We start from the raw sequence: 12,783 nt of genomic DNA, 5'->3' as shown, positions 1-12,783 counted from the left end.
CTACTGTCTGGAAAACCACCTCGCAAGGCTGGCAGGGCTACTGTCTCACATTCACATTTTCTATTAGGCTCAAGTGGTTCACAAGATTAGTTTTTAATCCCTATGACTTTTCAGATAAAGCATCTAGAAAAAAAAATCAACGTTTTTTAAAAACAAAGGTTATGTAATATGGAGCCATTAATAAAACTGAAGTCACTGCATCTGTTCACATAAAACCTCTTACTACCATAAATTAGCTCTAAAGACACAACTGTTTTCAGGGGCCATTAGTCTCATGACTGCCTTTGTATACACAAAATACAAGGTATTAACGATGTCTACATCTTCAGGGCAAAAACATGGGGATAGGAAACTATATCCAATTCGACATAATAACCACAATTAACTTCTTTTTACATGAAGACAGAAGCTGCAGCATAAAGAAGAGTAACAAGGTTTTCAGCTAGTTCCATGGTGTTTTTCCTTCCACTCAATTTCCTGGTAACAAAAAAAGAAAATAAAAATCACAAGTCCTTTTAAAAGGGGAAGTTGTGAAAATTTTACTGAGCTTCTTCTGAGGGAAATACCCACAGAGAATTGAGACAGGGGAAGAAGAGAGATGAACTGTTAAGGAACATGGCCTGAACCTCAATTCCATTTTTTAAAATTGACTTCTGAATATACGCTACAATCAGGTCCAAGTCGATTACAACAGAAGTATGAAGTAAATTTTGGGGTGGGAGAGATCAAATCCTTACTGAGTGAATTGTAAGAGGTACTGAAGTATGCTGACAACTAGCTGTAGAGTCCGAAGATAGCAGGTTTGAATCTCACCTCTACTGCAAACAGGCTGGGTCAACCTGAAAAAGTCACTTGACCTTGAAGTCTGTTTGCTTGCGCACAAAAATGGAACATCACCAGCCTTCCAGGTTATTAAAAAAAAAAAAACAAAAAAATCAGAGATGGCTGTACACAAAGCAGACACCTGGCATAAGCAGGCATCTAAACCTGGTACTTATTATCAGTACTACCTATTAAAATCCTCCTATTCAGGTGACTCAAGGAAAAGAGATGCCTATTACTTACTCTATCAAGAGCTTCTGCATAAGCCCAACACAGCAAATGCTGCCCCTGACACTGTAGAACTGAAAAAACAAAGGGAAGGAGGAAGAATGCCAAATAAACAACACACAACCAGGAGCACCTAGGTGGGAAACAAAAATTTAACTGCTGATGGTCCTCTTAAAAGCACCTAATCCAAACCTTTTTTAAGCTCACGCATCAGGAGGTGTGTGCTCCTGAGGTCGGAGAGCTTTTCCGCAGGCTCCTTATCACTGTATGAAGCACCCATACCCATGGAAACGAAATAGTGCCACAGATAAACACAACTGCTGAAGCATGACCCAAGAATTACGTCATTTCCTATTAGGCTAAAAGTGGCACACATCCCATCCGGGCCTTCTCTTTTGAGAATGAAACAATTGGGACTTTGTTTCACCAGCTATCCAAAAAGGAACCCTGAAAGTGCTTGCTGGGCCAGCCAAGCCCAGACCCACTCAGTCATTTCCTACCAGAAGGCTGCATTTGTGGTCAAAGGTGGAAAATATAAAAATTACATCTTTTACTACTTCATTTTGGCATCAAAAGTATTTTAAAATTTGGTGTCTTTTTCTTCCCTTTGAAGTGGCTATACAGGGTTGAAGGAAATTTTCAGTGTTCAGACCCACACTCTAACAGGAATAGGAATACGTGCAGAAGTATGTACCTACTGCTAGTTTTCGGTGGTCCAATGGTAGATGTGCAAATTTGCAATAGGTATCAAAGATCTCTGTATGTATAGGAGTATTTACACAGAGGGGGAAAAGACGGCAGGCACAGGAATCATGTATTGATACATCTGGGGGGAGAAAGGGGCTAATTAACACTAAAAATCTGACATGCCATATAATCCAGCTTATTACTCTAAGGCAGTGCTTCTCAACCTTTTATTCACTGTCATCCCCCAAGGAGCCTTTTTAAACATTTCTCTCTATTTGCCACACCCATCCCACGAAACTTTAATACCACAGATATACCATATATTGGGGTACATGTGTATCTGTGCTCTATATATAAAGAGTTAAGTTTTTTTAACCCCCCTAAGAACCAATTCTTACCCCCTTGGGGGGATATTGGCCCCAGTGCAACGTGTGTGCTCCATTCTAGTGCTGTGTTCATAGTTCCAAGGTGATGAAGTATCCACACAGGCATTACAACAGGACAGCAGACAGCAGATACGCTTCCCTTCAACTAGTCCTCAGTTTGCTTTTCCAGGATACCCACTATATATACTGACTAGCATTGGGACAGTAATTTAAGCCTTTTAAAATATAAAATCATGTCTGTCTAGAGACAGCCTTGTAGTAGGAGTATTTTAGGATAGTATTTTAGGATAACTGATTACTTTGGCAGAGAGAGAGGGCACCAGGATTCTCTGATTGTGCCAGTTAAAAGCCTAGAACTTCTTTTCAAATGTGTTATTCAATTTGGCAACCTCTGGACGTCCGCTGCTAGAAACAGAGTCTTGGTTCACAAGAACTGAGAGACGCATGATTTAACTGCAGGACTACTTGTTGAGACCTGGGCTGTAAGCACTGGTTTTTAATTAAGCCACAAAAGACTTCTGATCATGGTAAATGTACTTTTTTCTTTCTTTTTAATAACAAATCTACTTTATATAGTACCTTCCCTTTGATTAAGTGAGAAAGAAAAGAAAGATACGAAAGAGCGGAGTCAAATTCTGGGTCAGTGAATGTTTGCAGTTTTCCTGTCAAACAAGAACCCTTGCTGCGAAGTCTAAAAGTAAGTAACAGACATGCTGAAAAAAAAAAAAGATTTCATTTTATGATAGATTCTGCACCAAAGCCTTTCACAAAAATAGTATGAGCATCCACTAAACATCCTGTCTCATTTTCCATTCTGCAAGTATTGTCTGCTTGGTCTAAATTATCATTTAAGTAATAAAAATGAATCCATGACAGTACCTCATATCCCCCAAGAATTACCTTCCAAGGATACTCAGATTTCTTTATATTACTTACCAGTCCTATAGTCTTTTAAAGAAAACATCTTGGCTTCATCCCTCAAGGAAAATCACTGTTTTGTTAAAATGGGATTTGGGGTGGGATTTGTTTTATATGAAGAGAAAAGAATGGAGATGTTTTATTTTCATTTATTACAAATGCAACACCTTTTCTCTGTAGAGATATATTTTCATTTCAGGATGTATTTCACAGCAAATTATAATCTTAAACCAGCCAATTCATAGGTATTTTGAATGTGGTATTTTATTATAAAGCTTGTTTGTCTTTGTTTAGTGTTCATTAGCACAAAGATAGTTTATTTTCAAAAGAGAGGACATTGTTTCCAAAGTCTTCAATATGTTTTTATTAAAAATTACTATATTCAATATGTTAAAAATAACATGTGCACTTCTAAAACATTCAAACAATTTAAAGGCAGATAAAGCCTCCAAAGGCTCCAACTAACTGTCCCCTAAGATGCTACTACTCTTAACATAATTTCATTTTTAAAGAAGGAGGATTGTATCACGTCTACAGCCTTTCTATAGTGTTAAGGCAAGAGAAGATTACTTTAAAGAGACTTTACAATTTCTTTATAACTAAACATACATACACAATTCATTGTAAGCTTCTCATCAGAAAACAAGCAAAAGAGTGAGAAAACATGAAAAAAGGAAAAAAATGGACTGTAATCTCGGTATCTGAAGTCAAAGAGGTTTTTTTCCAGGAGACTATTAAGAAATGTCTCATCTCCCTACCCCCAAATCATAAAAGGTTACAGACTAACATCAAGGAGTAGCTGTCTGTGAAGGTCAATCAATCATCTGGTTTTAGTGAAAACTAAAATAGTACAAAACACTGACAGTGAAACACGCAGAGAACTCAAAGAAAAATCAGAGCCAGCAATCTGGATGAAACATGACATTAAAAGCAAGATCAAGACACAAAGCTCTTTTTCTTCCCATTGTCAGCAAAATGACGAGGACCTGAGGAGCTAGCCCCACACAGGAGCAGAAAGGGTGCAGGGACATCCCTCCGGGTCGCAGCTGCTGCAAACAGACCGTGCACGTTTACCCAGTAACTGGGATGCACAAAGCAATACAGACTTTCCACGAAGAACCTTGACTAATCGGACACTGCCCTCCACAGACAGCAAATTTGAGGCTATCAGTATGGCTAACTGATGCACAGAAATCATCAGAGGTAGCTCTGGAAAGAGAACACAGACCTCTGACCCAAGCCAAGAAGTCAACTCAAGAAGCCAGACTCCTCTTGCAGTTTTCAAAAGAAAGGATGTGTGTGTGTGTGTGTGTGTGTGTGTGTGTGTACACATGCACATACGTGTGCACAACCTTTCTAGAAGGGTGCTTCTGAGAACCAGGATGAGTTTCAACACGGTAGAAACTCAGTCCCATCAAGTGGTAGGAATTCACAGAAGCCTTCTTAGCATATACCAGTGAACATAACAGACACAAATCCTTGCCCTCAGGAAGCTGACACTGCAGTAGAGGCAAGTAGAAAATAAATAATATATATAATGTGTCCGAAGTTGATAAGTGCAGTGGAGAAAAGTAAAGCAGGGAAGGGGAACAGGGAGCGTGGTGAGGAGGCAGTTGTGTATTTTTATCATGTGGACAGGGAAGGCCTCACTGAGAAGGTGATATCTGAGTAAAGACCTCAAGGAAAGTACAGAACAAGTCAAAGAAATCTCCCACAGCAGATTTAAGGCAATTTAATTCTAGATGAAACTATTAACTCCATGATATAAACAAGCAATTCAAAACTAACTTAACCCCCGTAAGTCTCCCTATCTCTACCCATCCCTCCACAACAATTACTGGGCCAATCTGGACAGCAGCTGAAGAAGACAAGTGAACAGAAAAATGACACGTGTGATGACCAGAGCAGCAAGATCCACTCAGGAATCCCCTTTGTTTCAATAGTTAACAGAGGTTCTACTTCACCAAGGAGGGAGGCTCACTGGGACCCCTGCACATATCAAAGTCTCACATGCTGCCTTACTCTTTGTTCAGCCTGCTTGTACAAGAGGGCCTTTCAGGGACTCTAATCCTTTGTCACCTCTGTTGTGATTAGGGGCCTCAGGCAGCAGGCTGACTGAATTCAGGTGGGTAGCAGAACATTCAGGCCAACTGGGGGCAAAGGGGACAAGTTGTAAGAATATGGTAAATAGGTAAGATCATAATTTGAGGGGAGGAGAGCTGATTAGTGAAAAATTAGGAGAAACCAGGTACTGTGATTCCAGGCCCCAAGCAAATGGGTCAGGAATGATTACTGAGGATTCGGATCAAACTAGAGGGAAAGAGCAGAATACAATGCCCATTCTGGTTGGCTGGAGTCAACAGGTCTAGGGCACTCAGAGTCAGTCAGTACCAAAGGTCACCCAGAGACGGGCGGGGCTGGAAAAGCGGGGGGCCTGAAACAGGCTGAAGAATTGTTAGACCAAAGGCAAGAGAAGAAATGGGAACTAAAGTTCCAAAACAGTAGGGTGGGGACAGTATACAAGGATGTGGTACAAATCTAGAGCTCTTGGCTGTCATACAAGTACCGTGGGTCCGTGAACCCGAGGAGAGCAACTGCTTGCAGTCCACACTAATTTAAGTACCTCGTCATTGAAGGTATACGAGCCACCAGGCACATCGCTCTCCACCAGGAGGCTGGACTCTGCTGGTACCTGTGACTGAGGACGGCAGTGAGGGCACAGGGCTATGTCCTTGTAATAGCCGGCCTTCCTCGAACACTCTCCTTATGTCTACTTGCACGCTTTCTCGCTCTCTCTCTCTATATAAGAACACACAAACATACACACACACACACACACACACACACACACACACACACACAAACTTAAACTGCTAAAGCATTTCTAAATCAGGAAAAGAATAAGTCTATATAAATTACCTCCATTCCCTTCCTAATAAGACCCCAGTCAGGGACTGACTGATTCTACCTAGCTGAAGGTCTGTTTCTCACAGTCACCCACACATAAGAAATGTTTAGCAGTGGTGACACTGGATGGCACCTGCTGGAGCAGACGTCAAGTTCCAGATCAGCCTCTCTGACATGATATACTTCACAGGAAACAAGACTAGAGCTTTAAGTTACAAAGAAGGATACTTAATACTCTTTCGGGAAAAAATCAGTACCTATCCTGAACTCCTTGCTAAATTTCCTATCCCTAAAAGTTTGGGGGGAATATACATAGAAATTGCCAAGAATCTTTAAATCCTGTATTTTCAAAATCACTTTTGTCGAGTAGGAGGATAAATACAGCTTTCAACTGTCATAATCTCAGTTCTTGAATGTGGTTTAACTTCCAGGATCTGGTAGGCATCAGACGTGAAGATAATGTATGGAAAATAGCACAGCAGCAACCAAAAACTGACCATCTGATCTAATACCAGCAAGACCAGATATTGAAAGTGCTTGATAAACTAATACTTTTTTACACCATCTATTTCAACAAAGTGGAATCAGAGTTACATAAAATCACTGGTTACAGGAAATGTTTCAATAAGAACTAAATCCATTTTATTCTCTAAAGGCAAACGGTTCAACTGTCAACTGTCAACATTTTTAGGGGTTCCCCCTAAATGTGCCCTCTTTTGTATTCTGATGAAAATTAACCAATTATTAACTTTGAAGCAAGGTCAATTAAAGAAAGAAGCAGCTCATTTCCAAACACGAATCAATATACCTTCAGATACCTGGGGTCGGTCAAAAGACAGTCAAAGTTATCAGCTGCTTCTGGTGGAAATAGCAATGACTTAATGACTTTATAAAGAATTTTTAAAAGTAAACATTTTCCTTTTAATTCTGTTAAATGGATAAATGCAATAGTGATTAAGTATTCATTTCACCATGAACTATATAATCTGTTAATCTGGGGAAGCTTTGGCTTTCACGGAAGATTTTTAGTCTTTCCCTCACGGATAACTGAGGAATGTGTCATTAACTTCATTTTACCTTTGCTCTTGCCACAGTGATATTCAGAATCAAATATGCAGTCATACCATAGTAACCGCATGAACTTTTATCTTTCAAATGTGTTTTAGTTTTCTTCCACATTCCAATAAATTAATATTTTTGCTGATCTTAATTACTGTCTTTCAATTTATGACACCATTTTATTTCAATTATTTCTAGCTAGGCTCAGATTTTTGTGCAACAAGCAAGAAATAAAATAAAGTGTATTTAAAACAAAGATCTAACAATAGTTCTATCACCCTGATTACTCTATACTAGAACACAGAATAAATAAAGGCTAGTAAAGATTCCATCCAAATACTTACCAGGAGCAATGGTCTCCAGCGTATCAGAACTGACCTTCCGAGTACTTGTACAGTGATGGAGGGTGGAACCCGAAAATACCAAGTAAAAAACTACATCATCCTCAACTTTGTCCTCTTCAGCGAGCAGTACAGTAACAACACAGTCGCCCTAGGAAAAGGGAAGAGAGAGCAAGTTTGCATTAGTAAGGTTCCTCTTGGGAGCCTATCTTTAGAAAACATCAAATTTAAGGGGAAATCAAATATATCATCTAAACTGTGCCCATTCTAGTGAGTTCATACAGATATAAACACTGATTGAACCCCTATGTGCCAGGAAGTATTCTAGGCATTGAGAATGCAAAACAATCTGAAAATAAGATCTCTGTCCTCTTTAAGCTTACATTTTAGTGGAGATGGTTAGACAAATAAGTAAACCAACAAGATAATGGTACATTCACTTGGAAAAAAAATTTTAAAAGAACGTAAAACAGCTCCCTAAAAAAGCTCTGTAAAAATTCCAGGAAAATCTAAAAATAAGGCAGAGAGGATGGAGGAAGTATATTAAACAGTTACATCCTTATACTCAGAATGCCCCTTAACCTCTGTGTTCCATTTGCAGCAATAACTCTCTAGACTCTACATCCCACAGAATCACTGCCAAGTCCACCCATTCTCCATCAAACATGGAGAGCCTCTAACAGAGCTGGCCTGGAAGTGGTAGAGTGCAAAGAGCTTGGGCTCCAGACAAATCTGGGTTTAAATTCCATCTACAAAGACTTTACTTAAATCCTCTAAATCTCAGGTTCCTTGACTATATAAATGGAGATAATACCTTCTCTTCTTACAGCTAATATGTGAGAATTCTTGAAGCATATTCACCACTCAGCCTAGGATAATATTCTTAATCTATGACGATGGGAGGGGCGCTCTTCCAACAATTTGTGTTTCCTGACCATCTGGAATCGCTACTCTTCTTTATCCACCCCTCCCTTAAGCCCACGGAATCAGACATAAATCTCGTGCCAGTAACTCTGCCCGTGACTCTGCAACTATTTAGAAGTTAAGACATCTTCGTCCTTTATTTGCAAATATTCTTCTAGCAATTTTTATACATTTTTTAAAATTGAGCTCACTGGCTAAATTAAATTTATTCTATGAAATACAGTCCTAATTACCATTCTCCCAATCATAAACATTATATAATTCATGCGGTAACCATAAACAAAAGATTTTAAAGCACTGAGGTTTAGTACTGTGTAAACCTTAATGATGCATTATGGAAAATCCAATTTAGAGAAAGCCAGGCCATTTTAACATTATATAGGGGAGAGAATTCCCATTGCTTAAAACATTTTTTCCTTTCCACTTTAGCAGCAATAAAGCCTATTAGAGAACCATGGCACCCCTGTGGCCACAACTTAATGGCCAGCAGCAGAAAGGAGCAGCAGGTAGTGTAGTGTTTCACTAGATAACAAAAACCAAAAATCATTAAGTCAAACTTGCGATCAAGTCTAGTAACAGAAATGCTCCAGCAGGTTGATTCTGAAGACCAAATTCAAAGTATTTCCTATAGCCCTGAGTGTCTCTTTCTTATTTTTCCCCAGTACTCTGTGCAGCGCCCTGTATACGGTAGGGGTTCCAATCTGTTTTAAGTCAGAATGAACTACAAATAAGCTGGAACTTACTAGGACTGTTGAACTGGAAAGTTCCAAAGCACCCTAACACAGGAATAGCACAGTCGGTACAACAGAATTATCACTGACTTCAGACACTATTTAGAATTATACTTTTGGACTTGTATATAAGTCCCTATCTTGGGGACTCTATTAATAGTACTGAAATCACCTTTATGTACTTATTAATAAGTAAAAATATATATATATTATTTCCACTTGTACTTCTAACCTGGAAATCTAAGAATAGATCTTCCTTTTCTAGATCAAAGATTCTCTCTCTACATTAGACCTACCATCTTGCTGAGAGACTCTCCATGCCCCAAGATACTAGTTGTGTCTGGGGCCTTCCTTTAACTGGGGACAGTAACTTGATTTGGGGAAAAAAATGAAATCGGGAAGAGAAGAGCATCTGAGGGATGGGAGAGAGTGACTTACAGTGTGGGGCAAACAAGGCCTTGGAAACAGGGAAGATGTTAGATGGAGATTAGAGGAATGAGATAGGGAGTTCTGTGGGAGGAACGTTAAAAGAAGGGATAGCGCTGATCTCTTAGATAGCAAGACAGTGTCAGTCCTAAGGCTCCTGAAGGAGGGCACAGTCAGCAGCAAGGTAACTGCAGTGGTACGCTGGAGCTGGCCTGTACAGGCTTGCGAGAGCGCATCATATTTTCAGGATTTCTGCAAACCAGGTGTTAAACAGGCCACTATTAAAAAGTAAATGATATAAGCTTACAATTAAATAAATTAAAAAGAGATGTAATAAATACTCGAAACATCACATTTTAATTCTTTTGCCACATCTTACTATTATCTACGCTCTTGAGGTTTACATCTGTTGTATCTGTTATGTGTGTGTGCTGGTGTGCTACTGCACATCTTTTCCCAGCACACCTCTTGCCAATTCTGTGTTCAGTGATGTGGCATTGATACCTTGAAGTCAACGATTATGGGTATATTTACACCACTGAAATTGGCAAATGCTACAAATCAGGGTTTGGTTTGGTTTTTTTCTTTTTAACCGTCACATCATTGAGAACAGATCAGTAAAAGGGAAGAGGGGGAAAGTAAGAGAATTTCCTTAGGGAGGCCCAATCAAGAGAGGTCACTGCTTACACGGAGTAAGAGTGGAGGAGTAAGAGAAAACCCTAGGCAAGTACAAAGCATCTCAGGTATAGACAACAATGCTGCCATAGTTCTGTTCCCAAGAGTTCAACAGAATCACCACCTTAATTTGTTTTCTAACTTTCAGACTTGGCTTATAACTTGTTACCATACCACAGTAGTTAAGAGGATGGTCTCTGCCTGAATCACAGTATGGCACATCACTTTGCAGCTGTTTAACCTGGGGTATACTAAATTCTCTGCCATAAGAGAGCAACAATCACACTTACCTCATAAGGTTGTTTTAAGAATTAAATGATTGATAAAAGCAAAGCACCTACAGCAGTGCATTGCCACATAATAAATGTTCAATAAATGATAGTTATAATGTACTGTACAGCATGATGACTACAGTTAACTAGTTAACAATACTGTATTGTTCATGTGAAAGTTGCTAAGAGAATAAATCTTAAATGTTCTCATCACAAGAAAAAATCTGTAACTATATGTGATGGATGTTAACTAAACTTACTGTGGTAATCATTTTGCAATATATACATATATCAAATCGTTATGTTGTATACCTCAAACTAATACAATGTTATATGTTAATTATATCTCAATAAATTAAAAAATAAATGATAGCTATTATTATTTACCAGAATGTAAGCCCCATGAGAACATGTTTTACTCACTGAGATATTCCCTTTGTCTAGAATAATAAGTAGCAGGTGCTCAAAACACATATTTGAAAAGAAAGAAAAGGAGACCCCAAAACTTTAATAGTAGTTATTCCTAGGTAGTAATTGAGGCCAATTTTAATTTACTTTGTGCTTTGGTTTTCCAATTTTTAAAAATAAAGATGGATTATTTTAAAAAGAAAAAACTTACTTTTAAAAATAATCTGCTCACTTATAAATTACAAAGGGAAAGACAGAAACCTGGCACATACCACATGAATCAAGTGATCAAAAAAGTTAACAACACAAATAATGAAACGAACTAACATCACATGTCTTCTGATCCCACCCACTGAGAACACAGCATCACTTAGTGTTCCTAACAAAAATGCCATAACCTCAACCTAGTCAGAAGAAAACATCAGACAAACCCAAATTGAGAGGCCTTCTATAAAAATTAAAAAACAAACACACACAAAAAAAACTGGCCTGTACTCTTCCAGAATGTCACTAATGAAAAACAAAGGCTGAAGTACTATTCCAGATTAAGGAGACTGAAAAGACTTTCCAACTAAATGCGATACGTGATCCTGGGCTGGATCCTGAACAATAAAAACAAATTGCTATTAAGGACATTAACGGGACAAGTGTCCAGATTTGAATGAGGTTTACACATTTAACACTGTACCAATGTTAAAATTTTCCTAGTTTTGGTAACTGTGCTGTGGTTATGTAAGAGAATATCCTTGTTCTTAAGAAATACACAATGAAGTATTTGGGGTAAAGGAGCATGTCTACAAGTTACTCTCAAATGATTCAGGGTAAAAAATGAGAGATAATGATTAAGCAAATGAGGTAGAATGTTAACAGTTGGTGAATCTGGGTTTAGGGTATATGGGATTTCTAACTTTTCTGTAAACTTGAGATTATTTTAAAATAAGAAGTTTCCAAGAAAAGATTTTTCAAATAATTTATATGATCAGAGATTCAAAGTTAAAAGGTGCAAAATTAAGTTACATTTCTGAGGCTAATTTTTATATCTTGCAGACATAAATATTTAGTACAGATATTCTGGCAAGATCCCAGAATGATGAAGTTATAACAATAACTAGCTTTTATTCAAGAATCTTAAAGGAGGTTTACAGGTCTTCGCAAATCAATTTCCCAGTTTGCCAAAATGACAAGATTTATACCCAACAATCATAAGGGAAAAGTGAAACAAAGAAAGTAAGTAATACTAAGTAAATACTGAGCATTACTCCAAAGTATTATCTTCCCATGAGGTGGTAAATATTATAGTACCAAAAGAATAACTCCAAAGTGAGTCCTTGTATAATTCAGATACTATATGCATCCATGCAATTAGCTTCATTCTCGCCTTTAAATATAAGAGTACAGGTAACTGGCATGTCATTTTGCATAATCATTTCCTAAAGCAACCAAAGATTGACAGTCAGCTATAGCTTTTCCACTGTCTGAAATGCAAAGTCTATCCTTTGGAAACGCAGGGCAGCTAGTTTTTAATTTCATTAAAGCCTCACACCACAGAGGGACACCCAGTAGCAATGAGCATACCTAATGCTCAGATCTTGGTCACTGATACCATTCTTCACTAAAAGGAACCAAGACTGCTCAAAGAAATGGCTGTTTCCAGGTCTAGGTCAGGATATGTACAAGATGAGACTCGAACATCTTGTTCTGACAGAAAATAAGGAAACTGACAGAAAATAAGGGAACAAAACATCTTGTTTTGACAGAAAAAAAGGATGGGGACATGCTGCCATGCTGCACATTGACGTAGCTTCCTCTGGCCAAATCTGGGACCAATTTTAGACCAAATTGCCAATTAAGAGCAGTAATGAATTATAAACAATAAAAAAAATAGGAAGTCATGAATCTATATTAACAATAGACAGAAAGAGGAAAAGCGAGAACTCTTATGTATGGTGGAATGATGAAGCCTGACAGTCAAAGTGGGAAAAGTGCTGAAGTAGTAAAA

At 38.3% G+C, this 12,783-nt stretch overlaps 1 protein-coding gene across 13 annotated transcripts in view; it reads right to left on the bottom strand.

Moving 5' to 3' along the window:
* AKAP13 (A-kinase anchoring protein 13) overlaps positions 1 to 12,783 on the bottom strand; it is a 342,407-nt gene that overhangs the window by 204,083 nt on the left and 125,541 nt on the right. For all 13 annotated transcript variants that reach the window (XM_082449034.1, XM_082449035.1, XM_082449027.1 and 10 more), the window contains exon 3: positions 7,352 to 7,499. In XM_082449034.1, the coding sequence (XP_082305160.1) occupies positions 7,352 to 7,499 (148 nt within the window). The remainder of the gene's footprint in view (positions 1 to 7,351; positions 7,500 to 12,783) is intronic.

The sequence above is a fragment of the Balaenoptera physalus genome, assembly GCF_965194825.1.
Source record: "Balaenoptera physalus genome assembly, chromosome: 2".
Taxonomy (NCBI): Eukaryota; Metazoa; Chordata; class Mammalia; order Artiodactyla; family Balaenopteridae; genus Balaenoptera; species Balaenoptera physalus.
This window is presented reverse-complemented; position numbering and strand designations above follow the sequence as displayed.